The following is a 26717-nucleotide window of genomic DNA, read 5'->3' on the forward strand; positions in this document are numbered from 1 at the left end:
ATTCATTATGTGAGTTTCAAAATCCTGGGGATGAATCATCTGCTGCAAAATCGAATTTTACTAGACTTTGACATTAGCTGGAGTTAGCTGAACCAAATGATATTTTGAAGCAACTGAATGAATATATCACTTACTATGTTTTTCTCAAAACGGTTTCTCAACTGTTTCAACCCTGTCCACAATGTCCTTCACACAACATCATAAATGAAAGTAAACTCCCAGTCACATTTATTAACTCGTTGAGTAGCGCAGGTGCAGCTCATTGCTCTATAGGCTATATTCCCAGGGTACATGAAGATAACAGTATTTATTCATCGTTGACAGCTGCTGGAGTTAATATGATGACGTATTCACTCTTGGCTCTGGAGGATTCAACCAAACTTTCTCACAGATACAGCTGTGTCAAACTCGCCAAAACACCCGAGTAAAACCGGAATTCAAACGAACTGCCTAGAAGATGCAACTAAATTATAGCCTAAATAAGCCGGATATAGCATTTCATTAGTCCTCTAGCAATTTACTAAGCTATTACGCAATTTGTGCTCTGTTCGTTCTCTCTTTATTTTCTTTAGCCTTTATTTATACAGAGAATCAGCCCAGCGTCTCAGGGGTACAGCTGAGCCCTGATTTTATTAAACGGATATAAATATAGGCCTATATGATAGCCTATATTAAAAAAAACAATTTACAGTTAACAATTAGGCTACATTCCTCAGTAATATATACATTCCACATTGCTTTAAATTGTCCTGTAGAAACCAAGACATCTAGCTTAATATTTTCCTGTACTTTGTTCCTAGAATGCACTCATTCCCTAGCTCAGAATGGCTCCCAGAAATCTCTAACGAGTCTGATAACCGCCGACTTTCCAATTTATTTTAGAGGTTAGATTGCTGGGAAGTGTATGTATTATAGTATATAGTGTGAAGAAAAATCACACCCCACTTGCGAAAACAGTAGACAATGTTAAAATTGGCACCTGTAGCCTCATAAACCGCAAGGCAGCATATTCTGATGCTGCATATTGAAATGTCCACATATTCGTCACTCTAGATGGGAATATTTGCGTTTACAAACTTTAGGACAAAAACAATTTGTCTGTATAGAATCATAACATTTTAGGACCAAAATATTCCCCATCTGCAGTTCTCAGCTCATCTGCAGAAAATATATTGCCTTTGAAATCCAGAACAAGATAACTCTGAAAAGATGTCATCAAAATGTATAAATCGAAAGAACATTTAAAAAGACTTGTGTTTTAAGTTGAAGTTGCAAAATTAATTAATTAATTAATGTAATTTCACTTCGAAAGTTCAGAAAAACATTTTGCGATCATTTTATTTTGGAAGTTGTGACCGGAACTCGAATGTTTTCTGGATGACTTGACAGTAATTGTTGAGGAGCGCCTTGCTTTACTTTTCTGTTGTCTGTGGCCACTGTCTTTGTTGTTGTGTATAATTATTAGTATATGGGAGACGTTTTATGCCTCATAAAAGTTTGTTTCCATATAAGTTGTAATAACTGACGGTGGGCTGCGGCGTTAGCCTGAATTTATTGAGGCTGCTAACTTAACCACGAGCGAGTGGACTCCGATTTTATGTTTTTCATTTTTATCGAAAGGACAATGAGGAAGGAACATGCGTTTGGATCATAATTTTAAACAACGACGGGTAAGTCATTAGACATCAAGTTTATGCATCTTCCCGTGTGCTATTTTGATCTTATATCGTTACCACACAACGTGTCTGACTAATATTGCTGTCTTTCTCTTCTAACTAACGTTAAGGAACGTAAAACGCAAACTAACTAAATGAGGTAACGTTATGTTAACTAAGACCTGTTGTATTTTGTTGCATTAAGTGATTTTAATTAACGTTACCCAGTTGCTGTCCGTAAAATATGTAAGTTAGCTCAGCTTCGGCTTTTCCAAAAAGTTACTTGCTGTTTTTTCAGTACAGTGGGAAATCAATGCTAAACTGGATAGAAAAAATGGCGAGTCAAAACTGACATAATTATCGACAAATAAAGTTATATTTTAACATCATTATCAAGAATATTTCAGTATCAATAAGCCCTGTTGTTCAATTCGGCATGCCACTAATCATTTAAACGGTGTTTTTTAGTACAATATAAACCTTCCCAGTTAACTAAAATGTTATTCGTGTGTCGCTCATCCCATAGACAAATCATGGTTTAATTAACCTGGTGGTTGGCAGCAAGCAGCATAACGTTATACCGATTAGGTTATTTCAGCCTTTTGTTAAAACCGGATTACACAGTATTTTTTACAGAGGCAGATGAGTGATTGGGTTTAATTTCTGTGCAAGTAAGGCTTTGCAATAGGGAGGATTTTTTTAAGTTACTATAGCTTTGAATGGAGTTTGGAAAGGTGTTTCATCATTTAACAGAGGAGGAGGACACTTAGTGGAGCATTTTTCTCTCTCTCCTACATTTTACTGATTATCTAACGCTACGCATGTTACACAACAATATCAGCAATTAGGCAACTAGACTAATTCTCTGTTATTATGGAAATATACGACTGCTGTTGCCAAATCAGAAATAAAACTCTTGAGTTAATGAATAACTGACTACAACTGAAAGCATTTGAGATGTATATTCCACTAATACCCTCGGAGAAATGGTCACATCAACACCAGGAACAATATTAATTAATGGAATGCATTTATTTTGTGCTAAAGCGCTTCAGTTTTTTATATTATAGTTGTCTTGGTCTGAGTTGAGAGAACTTGGAGACATTTTCAGCATAGTGGTATCCACAACCACTGACAACAAATGACACCAAATGATGGATCTTGTCATGTTGAAATGGACTATCTTGTCTTTTTTGCTGCTGCCTTTTATAAAATCAAATGTGAGATTTTTGATTAATATCTTACACTGCACTGTAACCTTTACTGTCCTGGCTTAACTTGCTTTGATTTTCTATTTTATTTAAATGTCTCTATATTATCCTATGTAGCTTTTTTTATTTTATGTAAAGCGCTCTGAATTGCCATGTTGTTAAAATGTGCTTTAAAAATACACGTTCCTGGCTTTGCCTATCACTCTTTCACCGGCCCTGTGAAAATTAATGTCTGGATGCACACACATTGTTCTGGTGGCTGGAGATGGATTAGTCATTTTAAGGCACTTAATCTTGGTGTGACCTTTCATGCTGGCATTTATCTTTTATTATAGCTTCATCTGTTACTGTTGATGGTGAACCACAGTTGTATAGCCTACCTCACCTGCAACATGTTGTGTCATGCCGCACTTCTGTGGGAGGGTGTTTTGTGGTGGTTTTGAAGGTGCAATTAAGGTTTAATTTAGCTACGAAGTGACGATGGTGGACTTAATTAAGTTTCATGGGCCCCCAGTCTGGTTTCCACATAAGTGAATCAGTGAGTTTCACTAGAGACTAAAGGATAACTTCTGCAGAGTTGATAGCCTCATAAACATCAATGAATCATTTGGACTTATCCGCTGGCTTTGCAACTTGATGTCACAGCACCTCACAGTTTGCCTCACTGGCAGTAACAACATTTGATTTTAATTGTATATGCCATGGCAAATGGCAGTTTAAAACAAAATGACAGTTTTAGACGTGTTTATGAATGTTACTGTACAGGGATTGAATGTAGATAATCTAAATATAGCTTAAATCAGTGGTTGCAATTGGCTGAAAGTCGCCCCGGTACCATAATTATGGACAGTCTGCTGATCCTTCTTCCTGCAGCTCAGGAAACGCAACTCATGCCTTCCTGTACAGCACACCGCACAGAGACAAGTAATGCAAGTGGGTCAGTTTGGGAGTCGTATTGTCATTGCATGGTCTGGCAATGATCGAGCAGCATTCCAGTGCACACGTACATTTGATTTAGGTCAAACCAAACAAAGGCGTCACTTGCAAGACTGACTGACAGACTGTCTCTAGTTAAATTTATTCCCCGACCCCCTCCATGTACACTCAGCAGGAATGCAGGCTCATAGAGTTATTATGATCATGAACTGTGCAGTGGAATTTTACCATGTCTCCCCTTCTCCACATTCTCTCAGCCACGGTCCTAATGTGCAACGTGTCCAAATGGTTTGGTTCCAGCAAGCCAGGAGCTGCTGTACAAGAGTGTACAGTGACTGCATTGATGTTGACTCTGGGAGTATGAGTTAGAGTAGATGCCACTGCGGAACTTTACATCATGTTTGATAGCATTTGATGGGAGGGAGCAAGATCACAGCTTTATACTATACATATTCTAATCCTAATGCAAAGGATGCATTTAATCCATAGTCCTGTATGTTTTTATCTTGCACCTTTATGAATAGCTCAACCATTTTGAGTTTTTTTTTTTTTATTCCACTGCGTAAATAGGTGTGGTTGAAATGTTTTCTGTCATTTACCTAATTGTCATTGGTTCATTATGTATGGCTTGAGATTAGTGTGTTTTCTTGCCTCTAAAGCTCTTTGAAATCACTCAAAATGAGAATTCGTCCCACTCAGCTTTGCCAGAACACTAAATTAGATTTAATGCTTTGCTGTATCATTGGCATTTTGTATTTGGCCAGCTATGCGGTTACGGACAACAGCTACAAAGAAGACAGAATTCCCCTGGGGCTAGAGGAGGGTAGGGGCGGCTCAAGACACAGACACACAGCAGCAGAAATCTGCAGTAACCTTGTTCCTGTCACTGTCTTTCCTTATTCTTACTGGATTTATTTTTGGAAACTGACCTTGACAGGAGCCTGTTCTTCTTGACCTTCTCACTGTCCCTGCCTACAAGTTGTAGACAGATGTGTGCCATTTCAAAGAACTTTTGTCCTCCTGTGTTACCTCAGTATCCCTTTGACCCTGCAGTGTGCTGTCTGGTCTTGTTTTTAAGTGCAGTGATTGATGAGTAATTTTTGTGTCTTGTCTTCTTTTTAGGTTGTTTACAAAAGGGGACATGGAGAAAATGACACTCTACTAGCACAAGAAGACGAAGAGACATAAAGGAACCGTTCGAACCATAAACCTTGTGGCGCTCCTGTTTTTACTTATCATTTCTGGATTAATTGACAACAGACTACTTTGTTTTTTTCCTGTCTGTCTTTGTGAGGAAATCTGTGATGCATTCACCAATGGAGAACTGAGGGTGAGCCCCCTCTCAACATGCTAGCTCTGAGGCTGGAGCAGGGCAAGCGAGTGGGTGGTGAGGTTGATGGCCTGCAGAAAGGGGCAACCTTGACTTGGCAGGGCCGTCAGTCAGGGAGGCCCCCTTCCCACGAACAGGGCATTAACATCAGGGAGAAGATCTCCCAGTGGGAAGGTCGCAGTCAGCAGGGCAGCAGCCAGGATACTGGGGTGAAAGCACACCCTCCAATTGTGTCCCAAACTCTGTCTCGAGATGTCCTGGGCAACAGATGTTCCAACGAGGGATCAAGAGGGGGGAACTTCTCCAAAGCTAAGAGCTTGGGCTTAGATTTTCGAGAATGCCCAGCACAAGCTGGACATAGTGTGATCGGTAGGAAGTCAGAACCTCTGCAAATATGTTCCACTGAATTTCCATCCCCAGGAAATACACCACTTGCAACACAAATATTTGCGTCTCCAAAAGTGGAGGCTAACACTGCTAACTCTCCAGGTAAACAAATCTTCACTGCCAATGGCAACCAAAAAACAGATTGCATTTTGGATCTTGAAGTCATCTCAAAACATCTACCTCTATCAACTGATGACCAAGAAGACAACATGCCTGCTGGAAACTTCTACACTTCACGGGGTTTCTGGCGTAAACTTGAGGGGGACAGACTGCTCTGGGAGAAAGGCACTGAGTCTTCATGTGAAGCTCAGCCTCCTCCCAAACCTCTGCGGACATTCCAGTATCGGGGAGCCAACATCAACAACACAGGTCACACAATTCAATGGGACAGCAGATCACCTCATAACAACCACACCAACGTGGGGAGTAGGAGGGTATCCCACCCACCTAGCTTCCCACCTCCTCCATGTCCTGTTGCAAAGACTAATGGGCTTTCAAGGCATAAAAAGAACAGGTGAGTCAATGCACTAAAAGCAGAGCATAAATAACTGAATAACTTAATCTGAATCTTGTTTTTTTAAGAAAGCAGCCCCGGCTGATAATAATATTTTGTAAAAATGCATATTAAAACTGTTCTCTTCTTTGGACGGTCTGAAACACATGGTGTTTATTGAATATCAGCAGTGTTTTAAGGCCATGTTTCGGGAGGGTACTCAGTGTAATTGCTGGCTGGGGTCCAAGTTGTGATGTCACATGATATCTGGCAGCATTGTTCTCTATTGTCTGGATTTGGCCTAGTTCAGCAGCCATGGGTCCCAGGTCTTCATGGGGCGGGCACTCACACTCGCTCATTCACGCAAGGCTCAGCAAAGCAAGAAATAACTGCAGCCCATGTACACATTCAGCTCAGGAGTTATTAGGTGACATAACTTCTAATGATGTAGTTCTCTGTAACTGTAATTTCCTGGTGTTGTCTTTCATTATCATGTGAATACTGCCCAGGAGATGTTGACAGACTATAATAATATCCAAAGATATTTACAATAGGGTTAAGCAATATGACAGCACACGTGTGACGGTAGAAATGTGTCCACCGGTAGAGGTTTGGCAATACAGTTTCCACCTCAGGAGCTATGCCTTATTGTCTCTGCTAGGGATGGGAGACTCTGATACTCACAAGCTACTATGGATTCCTTTTCAAAAAATTTTGATTATAAAATAAATTATATAAATACAAAACATGGGTGGGTCCAGCACTTCCTACCATTTACAGTACTTTTGTATTAAGAAAACTAAACAAAAAGCAGTGTCAAGCAGCAGTTGCACACTTTGCATCAAACTTTGTGACAACAAAGTGCCACAAATAGTGAAAGTTGCTCTGGGAACATTATGGCCTGTTTAAAGAAGTGATCAGCAATTGTTATCAATAAAATTGTAGCAAAAAGTTTGGTATCGCCCATCCCTAGTCTCTGCTATATATTCGTGGCAGACTGTATAAAATTGGGGCTGGATTCTTGCATGGTCGTTTGATATTGCAATTCTTGCGGGGCAGTAGGATACGCATCCTACTGCCTCGCAAGCTAACGTGATTGGGCAGAAGGACTGCTTACCACATTCACATGTGATATGAGTGGCGGTAATGCACCTCTAAAGGTGCTTTTCGACCAAACTTTTAAGTCCCCAGGTCTATTTTCAAGGAACTAAAAGGTCCCTTCAGCCCAACGTTGTGTGCGTTTCCACCGTGGTCTAAAGACTTGCGAATATTAGGCAGATTAACCAGCTGACGTAGGCTGTAGGCCTGGCTGTACACAGCGATGCACAGGCATCATTATTTGTAACCACTATTCATGAGCAACATTTATAAATGAACATCAGATTTGACTGGAATATAATGACAAACTACAGGTTTAGCTTGACCATTAAAGCATCTTTCTTTTGTGTGGGAGCTATAATGAGGATACACGCGATAAAGTTTGTTACACATTTAATAACAAACTGGATAAAGCCATAAAGTTCTTAAAATAACTCCAGCACAGAGAAAGCAGCACAAAAATAAAATCGCGACAGTTTGGAAGGTTATTACAACATTTACAGTCAACAAGAGCTGCAGATCAGCTGTCAGCACATATCTGTGTCTGCCTGCGTCTGAGGAATGGGATGTTTAACGAGTTTTACCTGCTGTAATCAGCTGGTCTGCTTGTTTTGGAGAGCAGGAGACCTTGTGGAAACTTCCTGACTGATGAAAACTCAAAACAACCAGTATTCTGAACCAGTATTTAGTATAACTTCATCAGCTGTTCGCTGTAATCACTAGGGGTGGGAATCACCAGAGGACCCACGATACGATATTATCACGATACAATAGCGATTTTAAAAATATTGCTATATATTGTATTGTGTATTTATTACCTTTTTTCCTTCTTCAAATTGTGTCCCCAAAGGAGAAAAACTCTTTTTCTCGTGGACGGAAAAAGCAATTGATTTTATTATTTTAGTAACAAAAAGTTAAATTCTCATGTACAATTCGTATAAAAAAAGATCGATACTTGACCTCTATGTATCAATATAATATTGCCACGGAAAATATCGCGATATATATTTTTTCCCCCCAACCCTAGTAAACACACTGCAGAACACTGGCTGCTGTTTCCCAGCTATAAATTTTATGCTGACATACGATCTCAGGCGGACATCTGCGAGACATGTGTGGATAACAAACTGGATAAAACCATCAAGCTCTTAGTAACTCTAGCACAGATAAAACAACACAAAAATAAAATTGCGACAGTGACGGTTATTAAAGTTATAAAGTTAAAGTTATGAAGGTTATAAAGTATTTCTGATTCTGATTTCTGATATTAAAACATTTCCAGGACTCACGTCTGTGTCGGAGGAACGTGATTTTAACATGCTTAATTACCTGTTGTAATCAGCTGTTCAGCTGGTTTTGAAGAAGTGGAGACCGACTTCAGCTATGTGTAGAAACTTCCTGACTGATGAAAACTTAAAAACAACAACTGTGGACCCAGTACTAACTATCAGCTGTTCATTGTAAACACACCCAGAATGGCTGCTAGTTACATTTAATGCCGACGATTGATCTAATGGTGGAAAAGAAAGGAGAAGTAGGTGACAAACACCTGACATTTTCCAGTTAAAGCCAGTAGCCTCTACTCGCCCATTCAGAAATTCACTGCAAGGCAAGTCCCACCCCCCCAAAGTACACGGTACTTTTGGAAAGTACTACCCCCCGAGCAGGGTCTTTTTAGGGGGTAAAATGAAGACCCCAGAACTACATTTAGACCCTGGTCCCTCTGATGGGAACGCAGTGAGTTCCTTCAAAGGTTCCTAGTTCCGGGATATAGTTCCTTTGGTCGAAATGCAGATTAAGCTGGTTTGCCAGCTGCCCTAAAAGAAGCCAGTGACAAGAAAACATGGAGGAGGAGAGTGAAAGTGCAAATACAAAGCAGAGGAGTTAGTTTTTGTTTATATGGAAGTTCCAAATAAAAGAAAATAATCAAATGTCATTAAGTACGTAATAGTTATTTTAAACAATTTCTTAATTGAACTCACAGAACAAAGTATTGTGAAATATACTATTACCATGATATAAAATTACATATATCATCATAGGCCATATCACCCGCCTCCAATTCACAATTTCTAATAAAATCTGAATTGAAATAACATAAAGCCTCTTTCCATGTATTTTAGTGAGTGCAAGAGAAGAAAAATTAAAAATGAATAAAAGTTGTTGCAGTTGTATTAGTGTAATTAGGTAAAACCACGTTTACAATAACAAGAATTATCTCCACTAAGTCTTTCGGATAACATTGCATTGCTCGGTAAAAGTCTTCACTTAAATGAACAGATGAAAGCTTTTACAAGTCTTTTATCACAAAGCTATGGCTGAATAATAATTAGAAAAAGAATCTGTCTAGTTGTAATAAACTGGAATGACATTTGTTTTTTATTCATCAGTTACCACTCATTGTGTTGAGCCTATTGAACTCCGTGCCCTGTCAATCTCAATAATATTACTCAATACTACTTTTTTTGAACATAGCCTTACTTTTTGTAGCCTAACAAAAAGTAGCCCAAATTATCACAAGCTGCCCAAAACAAATGTTACCTACCCAATTAAATAAAAGTAGCTCAACTGGACAGAAAACAATCCATTCTGCACCTAATGATGAACTTGCAAACCCATTACATGCACAAAAAAGGTATATAACTCAATAAAGGAGAGGGGAAAAGAAGGGGAAATTCTGTATCATCATCCTGTAATTGCCACTTGTGGCCACGGTTGCTGTTTTTAGCTAAAGCTTTTAGCTTTCTTTAAGTTAAATTGTGTTAATTGTGTTTTTAAATACTACTTGTGGTACAATATTGCGATTATACTTAAGTTGGCAATGTAATCCAATTTTGTGTTGTTTAGTTTATACCAATAACATGTCTGTCACCTACAGTTTTCCTTCATGTCTGCACTCAGTTAGCATAGTTCTACAGGGCTCCTTGTTTAACAATTTCAGAGGAAGCCAGCAGTTGTCCTTCATTCTTGTACATTATGAAACACCTCCATAGGGCTGAGTATTACATCACACTGAACATGAATCATGTAACAGTCTCTATGTGCAACACTGAGCCAGATAGACTGTTTTATTACTGGAACAGTGTGCACACTACAAAAGGAACTAAAATCAAGTACATGTAAAACAATGTCATCACATAATACCTGCACTGAACTCTCAACCAGACAGAGATGATAGTAAGTCGGCTATAATTAAATCAAGCTGTATGTACATTTTAAAGCTTCCAGTGGAGGAAAGTTGCACAGTGACCTAATTTCTACTCTGACAGCTGACATTATCACGCTGCTATCTCTGTCTAAATCTGGTCATTCCTTTTTTTACATTGTTTTGCTTTTTAACAACTTTTGTAACAAATGCTCTGTCATTTCCTTTCACGACAGTTTATCACACCCTGTCTTGTCTTGAGACAGAGTTTGATATCAACATAAAAAATTTGGTGGTGGGACGTTGGCTGCACATAAGACAATAGAGTAAACAAAAGTATGGTCGCTATCTTTAGGACAGCAGCCAGGCCCCTCTTTTTCACTGCCTTCCCTTCCCTCCCTGTCACAGGAAGTCCTTTGAGTATGAGGATGCAGCACGTCTGACGGCGAAACAAGACACGCTGGGAGGCCAGGCCAGGCACTCAGGCCTTTACCATGCCCACTCTGATGACAATATTTATGAGGACATTGTTTGTAAGTCGAACTTCCTGTGTCATATAAACTGAAGAAGACATTGTGGAGTTGATTGTGAATGAACTTTTATAGCTTTTGATCATTACACTGACTGTCTGGCTGTCATGTATTTTAAACAGCTTAACTTAGCACCGGTTTTGACAAAGACAGGAAGTCATAAAGACTGTTGGGAGCATGTCATTGGTTGAACATACAATTCCGATACTTAAAATGCCCCCATTTTAAATATATTATATTGCTGTCACAGAGCCTGTTAAAGAGTGATGCCGTACAGGGACCAGTGATATTATGAAAAATCATTTCATATGCCTACAAAAGGGGCCTGTTTCCTACTGCTAGTTTCACACAGATATTTTAAGAGTAATATGTAAGATTGCAAAGCAGATTGGATGATTTATAAAGTCAGGGATTATTCAAGGTGCACACATGTTTCAGTCAGTGTTTAGGAAAGACTACTTCTGTTCAAATTTACAAATTAAGAGTCATAGAGAGAGGTTATATTAAATAAAGAAATTCCAGGGAGTTTTTTTATAGTGGAAATTAGGAGGAAAGAAATGGGGAATGAGCTGCAGCAAAGGTCCCCAGCTGGACTCGAATGTGTGTCCGAATGTTACATCCCTTTCAGGGATTGCATCAGAAACAATATAATAATTTGTAAAAATGTTTTTAAAATAGTAAAATATTGCTTTCTACGAGACTTCTCCATCTGCACCAGCCTTTGCAGTCAAGTCAACACCAATGGTAGATAGTTACACATGGTGGTACTGCAGTGGAGAAAAAGGCCTCTGTATTTAGAGGTGCAACAATTAGTCAATCCATTGAAAATTAATTGAAAACTATTTTGATAATGGATCAGTTGCTTTAGTCATTTTTCAAACAACAATGCTAAAAAGTACCTGTTTATAGCTTCTCAAATGTGAGAATTTACTGCTTTTTTCATATCTGACATTAAACTGAATATCTTTGGGTTTTGGACTGTTGGTCAAATAAAACAAGCAATTTTAAAACATCACAGCATTTTTCACTGTTTTCTGACATTTTATAAACAAAACAATTATTCATCTCTAGAGATCTGTCTGTTGGTCAAGATCTGTCGGACTTTCTCTGTCAGTAGGTTTTTTTTTTATTGTCACGATATAACAAGTCATAGAGTGAAATTGTGTTTTGTAACTCCCTTCTGCTACGTGGCAGACAATATACATTAATACAGAATCAATTATAAAAAATGGTAAACAGAAATAAACTATATTCAGTGGAGCAGTGCTGAGGATGAAGTAGAGTTTAAGAGTGTGATAGCTTGGGGAAAAAGCTGCTCTGCAGTCTGGTGGTGCGGCAGCAGAAACTTCTATCTCTCTTCCCAGAAGGCAGCAGGGTGAACAGGCTGTGGCTGGGTGGGTACTGTCCTTTAGTATCCTTTGGGCTCTGCAGGCACCTCACCTCACCGATATCACTGATGCTCGGGAGATGGGTACCAATGATCTTCTGAGCACACCCCTAACCCAGCGGGTGTGTGTAACCCGCAGGATGCTTTCTGTTGCTCCTCTGTAAAAGCTGACAAGAACTTGGCGTGGGAATTTTGCCTTATTAAGCTTCCTCAAGAAATCCAGTCGTTTCTGAGCTTTCTTCACCAGCGTGGAGAAGTGAGATGACCATGTCAGGTTCTCTGTGATGCTCAGGAACCTGAAACTGTTCACCTGCTCCACCTCAGCTCCACTGATGTAGACAGGAGTGTGTTTTTATCTCCTTTATCCTAAAATCAATGATCAGGTCCTTAGTTTTGCTGACGTTGAGCAGTAGGTTGTTCTCTGAGCACCACTATACAATCCCTGTAAGCCAAAACCTCAGATATCCCCCCTGTTCTGAATGCTCGGTTTTAAACATTTTCCATATATGGTCGGTCATTTGCTCCAGGCAGAGAATGCTGGCCACGCCCACAAAGAAACATGCAGCCCTATGCCTGCGGCAACCTGGTAAACACATAAGACATTGGCCAATCAAAAGACAGTGTGCTTTGGGGTGGGTCTCAAAGAGAAAGGAGCATCTACAGCCTGTTTGATGAGGGCCTGCATGAAGGGCCAGTACAACATAGAAAATCCTTTTTTTGAACTTTGAATCATACAAAGCTACCATTAGGTACCATAGGGCTGGAAATGCAGTATAATAGGTCTCCTTTAAGTTCCTTCTTGAAAGCAAAGCATCAGATGTGATAAAACATCCATTCAGCCTTATCTTTCCTATCACTCTGTTTTATCCTAGGTGAAATCACCAGAGATAATCCCTATGAAGATGTCAACCTATCTCCCATGTGCCTCCCTATTGGAAGGCCTTACATCCCAAAGGTAATGAGATATTCCATTTATGTCGTCTTTTCACAGTACAGAAGGATTTTTCATTAGTTGTGTATATGTATCAAATGATCCCTTCCTAACCTGATATTCTAAGGGAGGAAGAAGTAATTATTGTACTTTGATACCATCTAATTACCTAAAACCAAGTGATAACTCCAAAGTTCTTGTCTTCCAGCTGCCCCCTAAACCCCAAACGTTGCAAGACTATGCTGGCAAATTGGAGAGGAAGAGGTTCCAAACAGCAACCAAATCCTCAATCCTTGCAGATACTCCCAAACCAGCTACAACCCTGTGCACAAGCACTCAAAAATCCCAGAGGATGCCTCAGGTAAATGATAACTACATTTTGTCATCAGTTTTTACAAACCTTTGTTATTTCGATACAATGGTTGACTGTTGGTCTACCAGATATGGTAATATAAAAAAAGCACCTCGAAGTGCTATGTATGTACGAAAGAAAGGGGGCTGTGACTTGTTAAGCAGGAAGGAGAGGATGCTGAATGAAATAGATAGTGGTAGAGCAACGTGTTTCGAATGCTTCATGAGAATTCAGACAGAATACAAGAATTTGAACATATGTCTCATGGCAGTGCAAAGTGTGTGGACAGGGAGGAACTTTAATGATAAGGTACAGTAATAAAACTTAAGACTTATTGTTATATGTAAAGGTGATGACTGTTACTATAGCTTTAAAACCCACATCACACTTGTACTTTATTTGCAGGTTTGACAAATACCAATCAAGATATTGAAGATATCTTTGTTGATCTGTTTATTTTGCATTATGTAACTTTTAAATAACAAAAGGTTAAGGTCAATAAATATCTCGCATAGTAATAATAAAACACAGAATTACTAGCTGTCCTTAAACTCTTTTAGATCACATCTTTGACAAAGAAAAATGACAATGGGCATAGACATAACACCTCCATTATGTATTTTTCTGCTTAACAACAGTACCATTATCTTAGCTGGGGCTTTTTTGTTTCTTTCCTTACACTGTAAAACAAGTTTGTCTCCTCAACTGGCAGGGCTTTGTGTTAAAGATAAGTTTCAGCTTCCTGTATGTGCCTGTTTCTATGTTGAGCCCAACTCTGTGTGTTAATGCATGGCAGTAGTTGACTTGAGTCCACTATCAAATATGTGTGTTCTTTCGGGGCATTAACAGTAGAATGCAGGAATGTAAGGGTAAAAAATGCTGAAAATCTGTAATATAATTGTGTACTTAGTGGCTATTATATCATGATTCCCTGTAATCATGATTCTATAATGGCTGTGAAATTATGGGGCTAAGCACCTGTGTGTGTGTGTGTGTGTGTGTGTGTGTGTTTCTGTGTGTGTTCTACTACAAAGTACGTCAACAAGATTGAGACCATCTTTGACGACAAGAGAGGGAGGAAGAGGGTAAAGAACCAGGGAATTTCTGTGCGAGGTAACACACACTCACACTCACAGATGCCCAAATGTCACCCACATCAACACTTCAATAAGATTAAGTTGAGCCTCTTGGTGGAAATACCCAGCTTTTGATGGTACACACAAGGCCAGCTGCAATAGGCGAAGCAACTGATTATGAAACAAAGGCGGACTGTCTGCATTTGATTATGGCTTATCAAGTCCTTTCCTTCCCTCTGCTTCTCATTCTGCTTCTCCCTAATCTCTCCCTCCTCTAATTCATATCACCAGAGGAGACCAGCGGGACAGAGAGCGACCCCGAAGACAACAGCAAAGGTATCACCATAAAGTTAATATGTCTCCAAAAGTCCCTTTATGTTTATGTAAGTCTGGATTTTAGGTTTAAGTTTAGAGGTACATATTCTTGTATGGGGTACAAAATCTTAGTTATCTGTCAATATTTATTATTGACACCCCCAAATATAAACACAGGGCTGGTATCAAAAAAATAAACATTCATAGCATCTCTGAAGAATTGATTAGCTCAAGGGAAGTTATCATTCTTCAGCGCTAGTTAATGCCAGCCATGTTACATATTTAAGTTCAATCAAGTGACATACCATAATGGGACCATAATGCACCTGATTATACATGGGAGATAACGAGACTAGTGCAGAAACAATTAGTCAACTCAAAGTTTGATCAATTGTTCAAGTCATTTATCAAAAATGCCAAGCTTTCACTGGCTTCAGCTTCTCAAAATTGCATTTTAGACTGCTGATGAGACAAAACAAGCAATTGAAAGATGTTAACTTGACGTTTATCACAATTTTCTGATATTTTAAAGACTAAACAATTAATGGAAACAAGACTTGGAGTCTGCTGCCATGCTAACACCTCTGTGGGGCCGCACATCGGCATGGTGGTGCTTTGAGCTAAATGCTAAGTTTAGCATGCTAACATGCTTACAACGAAAATGACAAGATGCTGATGTTCACTAGAAAATATTTACAATCCTCTTTATCTTAGTTTAGTGTGTTGCCATGCTGACATTCGCTAATTAGCAATAAACACAAAGTACAGCTGAGGCTGATGGGAATGTCATTAATTTTTTTATTAGTATTATAAACACTGGACAGAATGAAACTTTGAATGGATGATGGCACTAGATTAAAGAGGATCACCACACTTATTACATTTCATCCTCTGGGAAACGTGTATGTCTGTACAAAATTTTATGGAAATTCCTGTAATTTAGTATTTGTCAAGATATATCAGTCTAAAGGACTAAAATGGTTGCCACTGTGGCTTCTGTTTAGCCTCCTCAGAAGCAATGTAGCAATGAGGCTTATGGGAAATGTTTTTTAGCAAACAAATCTAATAATACTATCAGTTATCCATGACCATTGCTTTGTGTGAAATTGCTTTAGATTGATATGTATAATGCCTCATATTGGTGTTGTGGATGGGATATGTCCCAGGACAAGCATTACTTTAAATTCTTATTGTGTGGTGTCAAGTAGGCTCCAGGAGATCGGTTTATATCCAGTCAACACTGAAACGCCAGCCAGGCTACCGCACCCTGGAGAGAGACCTGATCCAGCTGCAGCAGCAGCAGCTTTTCCAGATCTTCGTGGTGGTGTCACTGAGAAAAGGCTCTGCAGGAAACACCTACTCCCCTGAAATCACGCAGCAGTTCCCCAAAATGGTTAGAAGGAGCCTTTAATATAACTCTACCCTTCTTCTAGACAAAGACCATAACTGAACTTTGATCGTAGTGCTTTAAAGGAAGACAATTCTTATCTTACATGATGAGGAATCCTTTGAAGGAGACTTTCCCAGTTATCAACTGTTATTTGGTAGTGATTAAGAAGTGGTTATGTCAAAATACTCAAGGTTCTTTATTTCTTATACTTATCTAAGATTATTTCTATGAAATTATATCAGATGATATTGCTATTAATTAATCACTGATTTCATCTGGGTCCCCCTGGAACCACTTCAAGGAAGTAATTTGCAGAAGTGCTACTGTAACTGGAGTCCCTCTGTTTCAGTTTGAGAAGTCGTCCCGGCTCTCCAGAGAGGCTGAAGATCAGCTGAACATCATTCCCAAGTTCTGCTTCCCCGACTCACAGGACTGGAAGCCCTCTGCACACATGCCAAGGTCAGCACATGCACTAACTAATATTTTAGTAGCAAGCTAGATGTATACAAAATAACTTTACCTCAACGTGTCCCATGACAATGACAGAATGGTAACATGATACTGTCTATTTTTCATCTTCTATCCATTTCCTTATGTACGACTTTCATGTGTTATAAGTTCTCTTTCACAAACAGTATTTAAGTTCTAGCACCTTAATTATCACTTGTGTTATGTTTAAGACCCCCATTTCCTATTCATATCATCAGCTTTGAGCTGTACCCATAGATAGATGCTGCAAAAACCCAAATTCCCCACAGAGATAATTAAAGTTCCAACTGATCTAATTAAATCTCTGAGAGCTAAGGGGCATTGGGTATTCTTTTTTGTTTTTCTACAGGGTATGGTTCATTGTTGTAATGTGGGTTATGATCTCAACTTACTCTGCCACGCTGTCTTTAAAACACTCATGATTTATTGTTTTAATGAGCTAATTCCCTAAGATATTTTTTCAATCTCTTTTTATTCAAGAAAGTACGGGCATTATACAATTATGGTAACATGTCTTTAAGGCAGTAAAAGTAAAATTAAAATATTTATCTCCTTTGTATTGATGTTGTGTTTACAGTGAGACCTTCTCCTTTGTCTTGACCGGAGAGGATGGCAGCCGCTGGTTTTGTTACTGCCGTAAGATCTTGGTGGGTGTGGATGTGGATATGTTAACCATTGCATCTGAAGCATTGGCTAAAGTGTTTGTTTGTGTGTGTGTGTGTGTGTGTGTGTGTTAGAGAGACATGGCAGCCCACCATGTGCTTACTCAACATCTCTGAGGAGATGTGAATCAGTACATGTGAATCACAGACCATAACCCACTTCCGAATCAAAGACAGAGAGCAAAAAGAATTTGATAATTTTTCCCTTTCTTTTGCCTCACAAGGAGGATTTTAGAACTTTTTAGACTTTTCAAAACACACTTTTCTATGTTGAAATTATGTGGTATATCTGCTTATTTTGTTGGGGTTTTTTGAGCTCATGGCAGCTATCCTAAACATGGATGTAGTTTAGAGTTTAGACTCTTGATTTTTTTTTTTTCTTCCAATCTACAAGCACATTAAAAGGGAAAATGTTTATTTAGTTAAATGTTGTTTATGTTTGATGTGTTGTTATCATATGTATCTCCGTTGTTACCTGCTTTCTGACATATGAAACTATGTGTGTCTTGAAGCCCAGTGGGAAAGGAAAGAGGCTTCCTGAGGTGCACTGTATTGTCAGCAAATTGGGCTGTTTCAACCTGTTTGCAAAGGTAGGGCAACTATACAATATATTTGCTTCCTTGTCTCTGCCGATAGAAGCCTGTATAGGAAGATAATAGAAATGAATCCTTAGCAATCCCTGGGTGTGTTGTTAAAAAATTAAATTGCATGCATGGTAGCAGTGTCCCACCCATTTTCCAGTTGGCTGTGAGAAATTTACAACAGTACGTGTGAATGTGCCCAGGTGGAAAACCTTACTTTACATGCAGAGCTGCATTTTGCATCTGTCCTGTTGTTTAGATTTTAATCAACACTAGATTTTCCAGGACACACAGTGATTTGTCTGGCTCTATCTGTCTAGATTTTGGAGGAGGTGGAGAGGCGCAGGGAGATTTCCCCGGCTCTTGTTTACCCTTTTATGCGTAGCGTGATGGAGGCCCCGTTTCCAGCCCCTGGACGCACAGTCACTGTTAAGAGCTTCCTCCCTGGCTGTGGGAATGAGGTAACCCTGAAACCAAAAGAGGAAATTTTAATTAGTAGTTTTGTTCCTCCCAGTTTCTGCAGACTTGGAATGACTCAGAATGGGAGGTTATCTGTATAAAAAATAGGGAGAGCTATTTCAGCTTTGATGGGTTCATGTTGGGACAGTTGTTAACAGTAATCACTTCAATCATTCCTGTTTACAGACTTAAAATAAGTGAATTAAGGACCCTTCCAGTAAAAATTCAAATGTTTACCACCATCATTCAAATGATGCAAAATCACTACCTTCTTATGTGTCAGCATTAGGTAACTCTTAAGACACCAACTTTTTTTATCCACTTATCTAAAGAGTCAGTTTTCAGGCATTCACTCAACAGTCATTGGCGAACAGCTAGTTTTAACAACTACATGTTATAACACTGTATTTACACTTAGCCTGACTCCATGTGCTGTTGTTGCTTTGCCAGCTGCTCACTTTGTGTCGACCAGTGGACTCCAGACTGGAGCACGTGGACTTTGACAGTCTTCTGCAGTGTCTCAGTGTTGGGAAACTCCTGCAGGTGTTTGCCTCTCTTCTGCTTGAGAGGAGGGTCATCTTAATCGCTGACAAACTCAGGTACTACTGATGACTGTACTATGATATACAGTAGCGATTCAGAATATTGAGATAGGCTATTTTAAAAGTTAGACTCCCCCTTGATGTGTGCCAGCTATAGTTGATTCTTGACTACATCACATAGTCCCAGGGCTGGGGTCATTTATCTGTGTGTTCCATGGCCACAGTGCTAAACTATGGCAGAGTCCCAATGGCCAGTCAAGTCCAATTTATTTGCACAGCCCAATATCACTTGCATGTCTCAGTGGGCTCTACAAGGCCAATGTCCTGACCCAGCCCAACCTCCTAAACACAAGGAAATTTAGTTAGTATTTAACAGGATATTTCTCTTCTTCAATAATAGATGTCAAAGTTGGTAGTAACTATAACACAATTTTTAACAGTGAGCTTAAATTGAATTGTTTCTAAAGGCAAAATGAAAATATATATACATCAAAAATATATCAAAATAGAATTATGTAAAAGAAAATGCCATAGATATATAAAATGCAGGTTATGAGAAAAGAATGTACAGAAATTCCTTCATATTCAACATATATGCTGATGCTGATAACAAGCCAGAATCAACCTGCCAATGTATTAGCTAGATCTAGACAAAAGTACTGAAGAGAGTACATGGCTTTGGGTAAAGCCATACTATACAGTATGGAGATACCATACTTTCCATAATTTATAGACACCTTATTTTGAAAACTGGACGTTGTCACATGTGTATCTTCACATTAAATTCATCAAGTCCGACCCAATTTGATAAATAATGTTGTATGTGGTTCTCCTATCGCGTAACATGAAGACTTCACAGCCTCTCTTCAGGTAGGACTCTCATACTGCAACACTTGTCTTTGTAATGAGAGAAACTGACAGGATAAAGTCGCTAACCTGCCTGTCAGCTCGCACTGCTCCGTTTCTGTGGATCTACCATAAAGGCTTGAATACGTGTGCACTCCAAATTTAGGTGCGGCTAGCAGAATTCTGAGACTTTTATTTCTCAGAATTCTGACTTTAATCTCAAAATAAAAAATAAAAATTCACACGTGGCCCTAATCCTCTTCCGCACACTGCTGACATGTCAACGTAATTGTTCGGTAAAATTTATTCGGTCTTTTGACTTACTAGGCTGAACACCGAAAGTGCTTCTTTTTTATTTTTTTTTGTTATTTTCGGCCGATTGATTTCGGTGGCCGAACATTCGGCGCATACCTAGACACAACTTCTAAGAAAAATGATGAATGACTAGTCACTTTGTAAATTCAGAAGATGATAGGAAGTTGCTCCTAGATGAGTGTGCTGAGCTTGATAAGATATGAGAGACTTTTCTCCAGAAATTGACTAATCAAAAGGAAGTGGAGGAGTTTTTTCACAGCATGTAGGCAACTGACTGTAAAGGGGTGAGCAATAATAAAAAGGTATAGGATTTGCATCTTGGGGAAATTCTTTTATACAAGTACTGTTTGCTGAAAGATCGTACAGTTGGTCAGTTTAAAAATGTGGTGGGGAAAATTATAATAGTGTGACCAAACTATTTTTAGTGCTCTGTGCTTGATATCTTTGTGTCATATGATCTGTGTGAGAACTGAATAGTGTTTTTGTGTTTAATCTGTTCTCTCCTCCCCTGTTCATTGAAGTGTGCTGTCTCGGTGTGGCCATGCAGTGCTGGCGCTGCTGTACCCCTTCACCTGGCAGCACACCTTTGTGCCTGTGCTACCAGCCAGCATGCTTGACATTAGCTGCTCCCCCACCCCATTCCTCATCGGGGTCCTGGCACCCTGCCTGCCACAGCTGCTGGAGCTGCCCATCGAGGAGGTCCGTCAGATTTCTGATATAAATGTTTTGATATTTCTGTCCAGTTTGCAGTTTCAATAGACAGGTCTTTCTGTGTATTGTTTGAGTGTCACCTTTTCTAGGATCTAGTACCAGTAAGGGTCTTACTGTAGCTGCCACTGTGTGTTAGTAGTGGTGGAGAAACATCCTGAACAGATTGTAGTTCAGGCTCACCTCACCTTTTTACGACTCTTGTTGTGAAATAATGAACTCGTGCAGTCAGTAACTGTCATTCATTCTTCTCACTGTCCTTCCAGGTGCTCATAGTGGATCTGTGTGCAAACAAGTTTGTCATCGAGGTGTGTATACATAGCTGTGCATAATGGGAATAATAGGTGTGGTCCCAGTGGGAGAGATGGCTAGCCCATACTTGTCCCTTATTTACATGCAGAATGATTTGAGTGTGACAGAGCGAAAATGTTACACCCACAAGCTCTGTAACTATTAAACTACAGTCGATTCCCTGATCACGTCTGCCTGGGTTATATTGATCACAATAAGCGGATGATTATTACTTAATTTCTCATGCAGATTACCATCTAATTGACATTTGAATATTTATTACATGGACATAAATTAATGAACAGGACAGCTTCGCTATTTACTGAATTTAACTGACTGTTTCAAATGCTTTTTAAATTACTATACAAATGACATCACTGTACTGTGCATATTTCATAAACAGTAATACAGTACTGTACATAAAATATAGATTACTGTAGTTCAAATTTTAATTAGGCCATATAGCCCAAAACATTATTGTGCTGTTTACAAATACAGCAAGGTCAATAGTGCAAATAGGTAACAAAGTCACAATTTGGAGGTGGTTTCAGGGCATTTCTAAATTTTGAACAGGTCTGAAAATAAACGGTGGGCTCTCAATGCCGAACTGATGGCAGACTTTGAACTACTACATGATTACTATAAGCATGTTATTTAAACCAGCATTTGTATAGGAATGATTCTGTCCCAGGCTTTTAGATCTACATAAGCAGCTGATCACTGCAACCGTGATCACTATAAGCGGCTTCCACTGTATATTGGATGAAAGCCCATCATGTCATGATGCAAACATAAAGGCTGCTTTGAAGCTGACTCAGAGTTGCAGGTTTTGTCGGTTAACATTCATCACTCAGTCTGTTCAATTAATGATGAACTTGTTTGATTAGTTTTTGGTTTTTTTTGGTTGTGTTTATATTACGTCTGTCTTAATTTGGCTGGCTTCCTATTCATTTAGTGAGCTTGTTCAGGCACAGTCTCTTTCTCTACTAACTACAAGCTAATGGGACAAGCAAGGGTTTACTTGCCACTCCAACATTAGCACATTGTTTGAACCGTTTGAACAAAGGGCTTCAGAATCTTTGACATAGAGTGTGTGTGTAGGTGTGGTCTTTAGACAGAGAAACAGTTTGTTCTTTTGGCTCTGTAGTCCAGCACACTGGATTTGAAATGGGTCATTGCCCATTTCATGCCTTTCGTGTTTAACAGCATTAGGTCTTTGTTTTTGGTTCACCAGATGTAAAATCCATCTTTGTGTATCCCAGCACAAAAAAAAAACCTAAACAAAAATGTACAGCTGTTAACTCATCGGAACAGATCGGCCAAACATGATTAACAGATGGGAAATTGAGCACTTTTAGTCAGAAGTACATACAGTGTTAATGTTCACTGGTAAGGCAGTGATTACCACTTTGTAACTGGCATCATGTGACCGATTTTAACCTTTCCTGTGATGTGTGACAGTTGGGCGATGAAGACTGCATCCTGCCCAGTAAACTGCAGGCAGCACTGCAGCAGATCCTGGAGGAGAGAGAAGATATTCTGAGGCAGGAGGGTGGAGACAGATGTGGAGGTTGGTATAACAAGACATCACATGTGCCAAACAACAAGATGCTGTATGTCAGTTTGGTATTTCAGCATCTCCAGTTGCTGATTATAAATCCCTCACAGCGGCTAGTCTATTTTCAAGTCTGTTATTAACCCTTTTGTCTTAATCCAAAATGTCGCCCATCCAGGTCAGCAGGGTGACCTGAGCTCTCTGGTTTCGGAGGGTTTTGTGCGGTTGTTCGTGGAGCTGGTGGGCCACTATCCTCTCCACATGGTTGAGTCCTCCAACGGAAGCAGGGAGCTCCAGCGCGACAGCTTCCGCAAATCTCACCCCTCCCGTGGAGTCCGCCAGTTCCTGCAGCTCTTCATGGATACTCAGATGTTTGCCGGCTTCATACAGGACAAAGAGATGCGCAAGGGAGGGGGAAGAGGTAATTGTGTTGTAGCACTGCTAGGACTTTATGAAACAGCTAATTATATTGTCTAATAGGGTCTACTTTCCTGTTTCCATTACGATGCACTGATGAGTTCTGAAAAGGCAAAACAAAACTTGGACATGCACAAGAATTTTATAATAATAAAATCAATAGGTAGATACTACATTACTACACAGATACTACATTTACTGGTATTGTCCTTCAAGCTTATGCTTGGATTAAGCTTTTCACATGAGTCTTTGATACCTTGAGATGAGATTTTATCGCTTCCTAAGATGTCCCTACCTTTTAAGGTTCCCACAATGCTGCACAAAGTTTATGCATATAACAAAAGTAAAAGGAGAAAATGTTCAAAGTTTTCAAATGACAAGAATTAAATTCAGTTAACCTGTGCCCATCTCGATTAGCAACCAATCTGCTTATAAAATCAATGCTGGAAGTCTGAAGAGTAGCATGGATGCACCATGGAATGTTTGTGACATATTAAATGTCATCCCAACAAGATTTCACATAAAAGTTGGAGGGAAAAAAAAGTCAGAAATAATTCCACGTAGTTTGTTAAATGGAAAATGGTAGTGTTTAATTTAATCATAGGAAACCAGACACATAGTATGAGGTAGTTAAATGAGTCACACGTTACACTGACCTAAAAGCAGGGCAACTGAAAAACAGGGTCAAGAAGATACATCTCTGCATGCAAATACCAAAACAATTAAACATGTTGCGAATTTATACTTTGTTCATGTTTCATTTTACATTTGAATATCAAATGCTGTACATATTCAGTCTCTATGGCTCACTTTCTCCCAGGTCTCTTTGAGGTCAGAGTGGCTGAGTATCTGGATTCGTACCCTGAGCCGGAGCCAAGTGGTGTGAACAAGTTTCTTAAAGGACTGGGTAAGTGTTGCTCTATCATCAAGTTTTCTTTCAAAAGGTTCATTTTAAACAACATATTGTTTTTCTTTTCTTTAGGAAATAAGATGAAGCTCCTGCAAATTAAATAAAAAAAATCCAACACCCTGGCTTTTAAATGAAATAAACGTAATTAAAAACAGAACACTTGCTGCTGCTGGACTTTCTGAGGAAATGAATGTAGAAGAGAGTCTTGTGTTCTGATGTGAATGAGATAGTGAAGAGTTTGGATATGAGAGACCTGGCTCATGTTATAGCCATGTACGCAGTCTTAAAAGCAGTGCACTTCTTATTGGACGAAAACTGGAAACTGTTTTTTGTTTTTATTTCTTTTCAAGCATTGAGCACAACGCATTGTTTTGGAAAACTACAAAAAATCCATTCCAGCTTCAACCAACGTGTGATTAACTCTTTTCTCTTTGACTTTGAATGGAAACATGTTTACTTGCAAGACTTTCACATTTAGATTCATCTCTACTGCACAATGTGTTTATTTTACAGTAAATATAACTTAAATGTTCAATCTCAAAATAATGTAAAATTCCATTATCCACGTTGCATTTGTTTCAGCACAAACTGGAAAAACCTTTTGTTTACTGTTTTTTATTTGTTTAAATTTCAAATTAAGTATAGGTTTATTAAGTTTGATTAAAACATTTGTGTAAAAAAAAAAAAAAGTGTCAGACTCCAGGTTAAACCTCAATCAAAATACATTTACATTTGCTTTTTTTTTTCTTCTTTTCTGGACTTTCTCCTTGTTAAATGGAGCTGTAAATATTTTTTTTTTTTACATTTTGCACAATGTTGATAACCAGTGTACAGTATTTAGAATATTTTTTTTTTATAAATGCATGATGTGTCCTACATATGTTTTGAATAAATTGGGTTCCCAGGGACAGTATTCTTTGTGTGACAATGCTTTTTATTTTGTAAATTCCTTGAAACTGGGTTGTACCCTGCTTAAGAATAAATTACACATGCGATTAAGCATTTGAATGGGAGTCCATATTGCTTATAGGCCTTGAGGGTATATCTGAATAAGTATTTCTATAGTGGTAAGTGGTTCTGTAGTTTCTCAATATCATTCTTACCAAAAGGGTCAGGACTAAGGTTAATTCAGGTATTGAAAAAAAGTGTTACCCAATCTTTGTCACACTGACTCCTGTATATGTTTTAGTCTCTATAGAAATTAATATTACTTCAAATTACAAAGTACAGAGTGTCTTTGTCTAGTAAAAAATTTAATATTTGCAATAATGAATTTATATTTCAATAAAAGCCTGCACTATGTTCACATGGAAACAGTCCTGTTTTGTTTGAATCAAACCATATGCAGGATTGTCTCTGCTCCTCCAGTATGTGTATTTTATCTTGTAGCCATGTTTGTCTGAAGTTATTTTGTCTTTGTGTTTTGAGGATCAGACAGTGGCTTGATCTAAATGGCAAATGGACTGTACTGTATATTGCACCTTTCTAGTCTTTCTTTATGTCTCTCACAGTGGACATGCACCTACGATGACAATTTCAGACATTCCATGATTTCTAAGTGGGAGAACTTGCAAAATAGCAGGGTTCAAATAGGTTCAAATACTTATTTTCCTCACTGTATATCCTCAATTCTATTTAAAGGTTGCCTTCAGTTTTGTAGTGTAGGGCTGCAGCCTCTTCTGTCACATTTTCACTATTAATAATTAAGTGAAAATGTTTTGTGTTTTTGTATACCACTGACTAGAAACTACATTACAAATTAACTTCAATATTTACATTTTCCAGCACATTATGTAAAATACCTCTTCAGCACGTACCTCTGACTTCGTTGCACTCATAAATTCCAATTGGCGATTGAAACCAAGAAGGAGTAACCTAAATCATTAAGATTGAAAATTAAGTCTGTATAAAGAGTCAGTCCTCCAGAGGATTGGTATATTGATTAAATACACCCATCTGGTAGAACAGGTTCTTTTGGGAAGGGAAATTGTTTGCCCTACGCTAAGCCCAACCACAACCATTTGTTGGAATGGTACACAGCTTATCCTGAGAGGCAGATTTCAGGTCAATTAAATCTCTTAAGAATTTTTCAGAAGTAATATGTGCCGTTTAATGGTGTTAAAGACCAATCAAGCAATGTCATAAAAGTATGTTACCACCATGGCCACATGAGGGCACTATCTGCATATGCTTACACTGACAATAGGATGAACAGATTTGAGGTTTCAGTCCAATGTACCTGTCCCTGGAACCTTTCTGTTTCAGTGCATCAACATCAGCATCTCAGATATAGCATGTTTGGTATTTATATATTATGCCTAGATTATACACCGATCAACCATATCTGTGTGTTCGGACACCTTTCTATGAGAATCAGCATTGACTTTTTCAGCAGTTTCACCTACAGTAGCTCATCTGTTGGATTGGACCACACAGGCCAGCCCTGCTCCCCACGTGCATCATTGAGCCTTGGCTGCCCATGACCCTGTCCTTCCTTGGACCACTTTTGATAGGTACTGACCACTTTAGACCAGGAACACCCCACAAGAGCTGCAGTTTTGGAGATGCTCTGACCCAGTCGTCTAGCCAGCACAATTCGACCCTGGTTGAAGTCAATCAAAATCCTTATGCTTAACAACTCTGAGAACAAAATGGTCACTTGCTGCCTAATATGTCCCACACACTGACAGGCGTCATGGTGACAAG

At 38.9% G+C, this 26717-nt stretch overlaps 2 protein-coding genes across 4 annotated transcripts in view; both read left to right on the top strand.

Moving 5' to 3' along the window:
* The window catches only part of agrn (agrin), a 376177-nt gene that overhangs the window by 292952 nt on the left and 56508 nt on the right, over positions 1-26717 (top strand). The window lies entirely within an intron of this gene.
* On the top strand, positions 1388-25317 carry dennd2c (DENN/MADD domain containing 2C). Of its 2 annotated transcripts, none has more exons than XM_046057315.1 (19): positions 1388-1670; positions 4925-6033; positions 10664-10788; positions 13045-13127; positions 13312-13464; positions 14490-14568; positions 14823-14867; positions 16052-16239; positions 16586-16695; positions 17303-17372; positions 17900-17977; positions 18289-18429; positions 18878-19026; positions 20652-20829; positions 21105-21146; positions 22591-22699; positions 22863-23105; positions 23922-24008; positions 24084-25317. In XM_046057315.1, exons 2-19 carry the CDS (start codon positions 5150-5152, stop codon positions 24113-24115), a joined length of 2796 nt encoding a protein of 931 aa, XP_045913271.1. In that variant the 5' UTR covers positions 1388-1670; positions 4925-5149; the 3' UTR covers positions 24116-25317. The 2 variants fall into 2 exon arrangements, with proteins under 2 accessions (XP_045913271.1, XP_045913272.1); XM_046057316.1 differs by having other exon boundaries at positions 16055-16239.

Source organism: Micropterus dolomieu, linkage group LG08 (assembly GCF_021292245.1).
Source record: "Micropterus dolomieu isolate WLL.071019.BEF.003 ecotype Adirondacks linkage group LG08, ASM2129224v1, whole genome shotgun sequence".
In the NCBI taxonomy this organism is placed as follows: Eukaryota; Metazoa; Chordata; class Actinopteri; order Centrarchiformes; family Centrarchidae; genus Micropterus; species Micropterus dolomieu.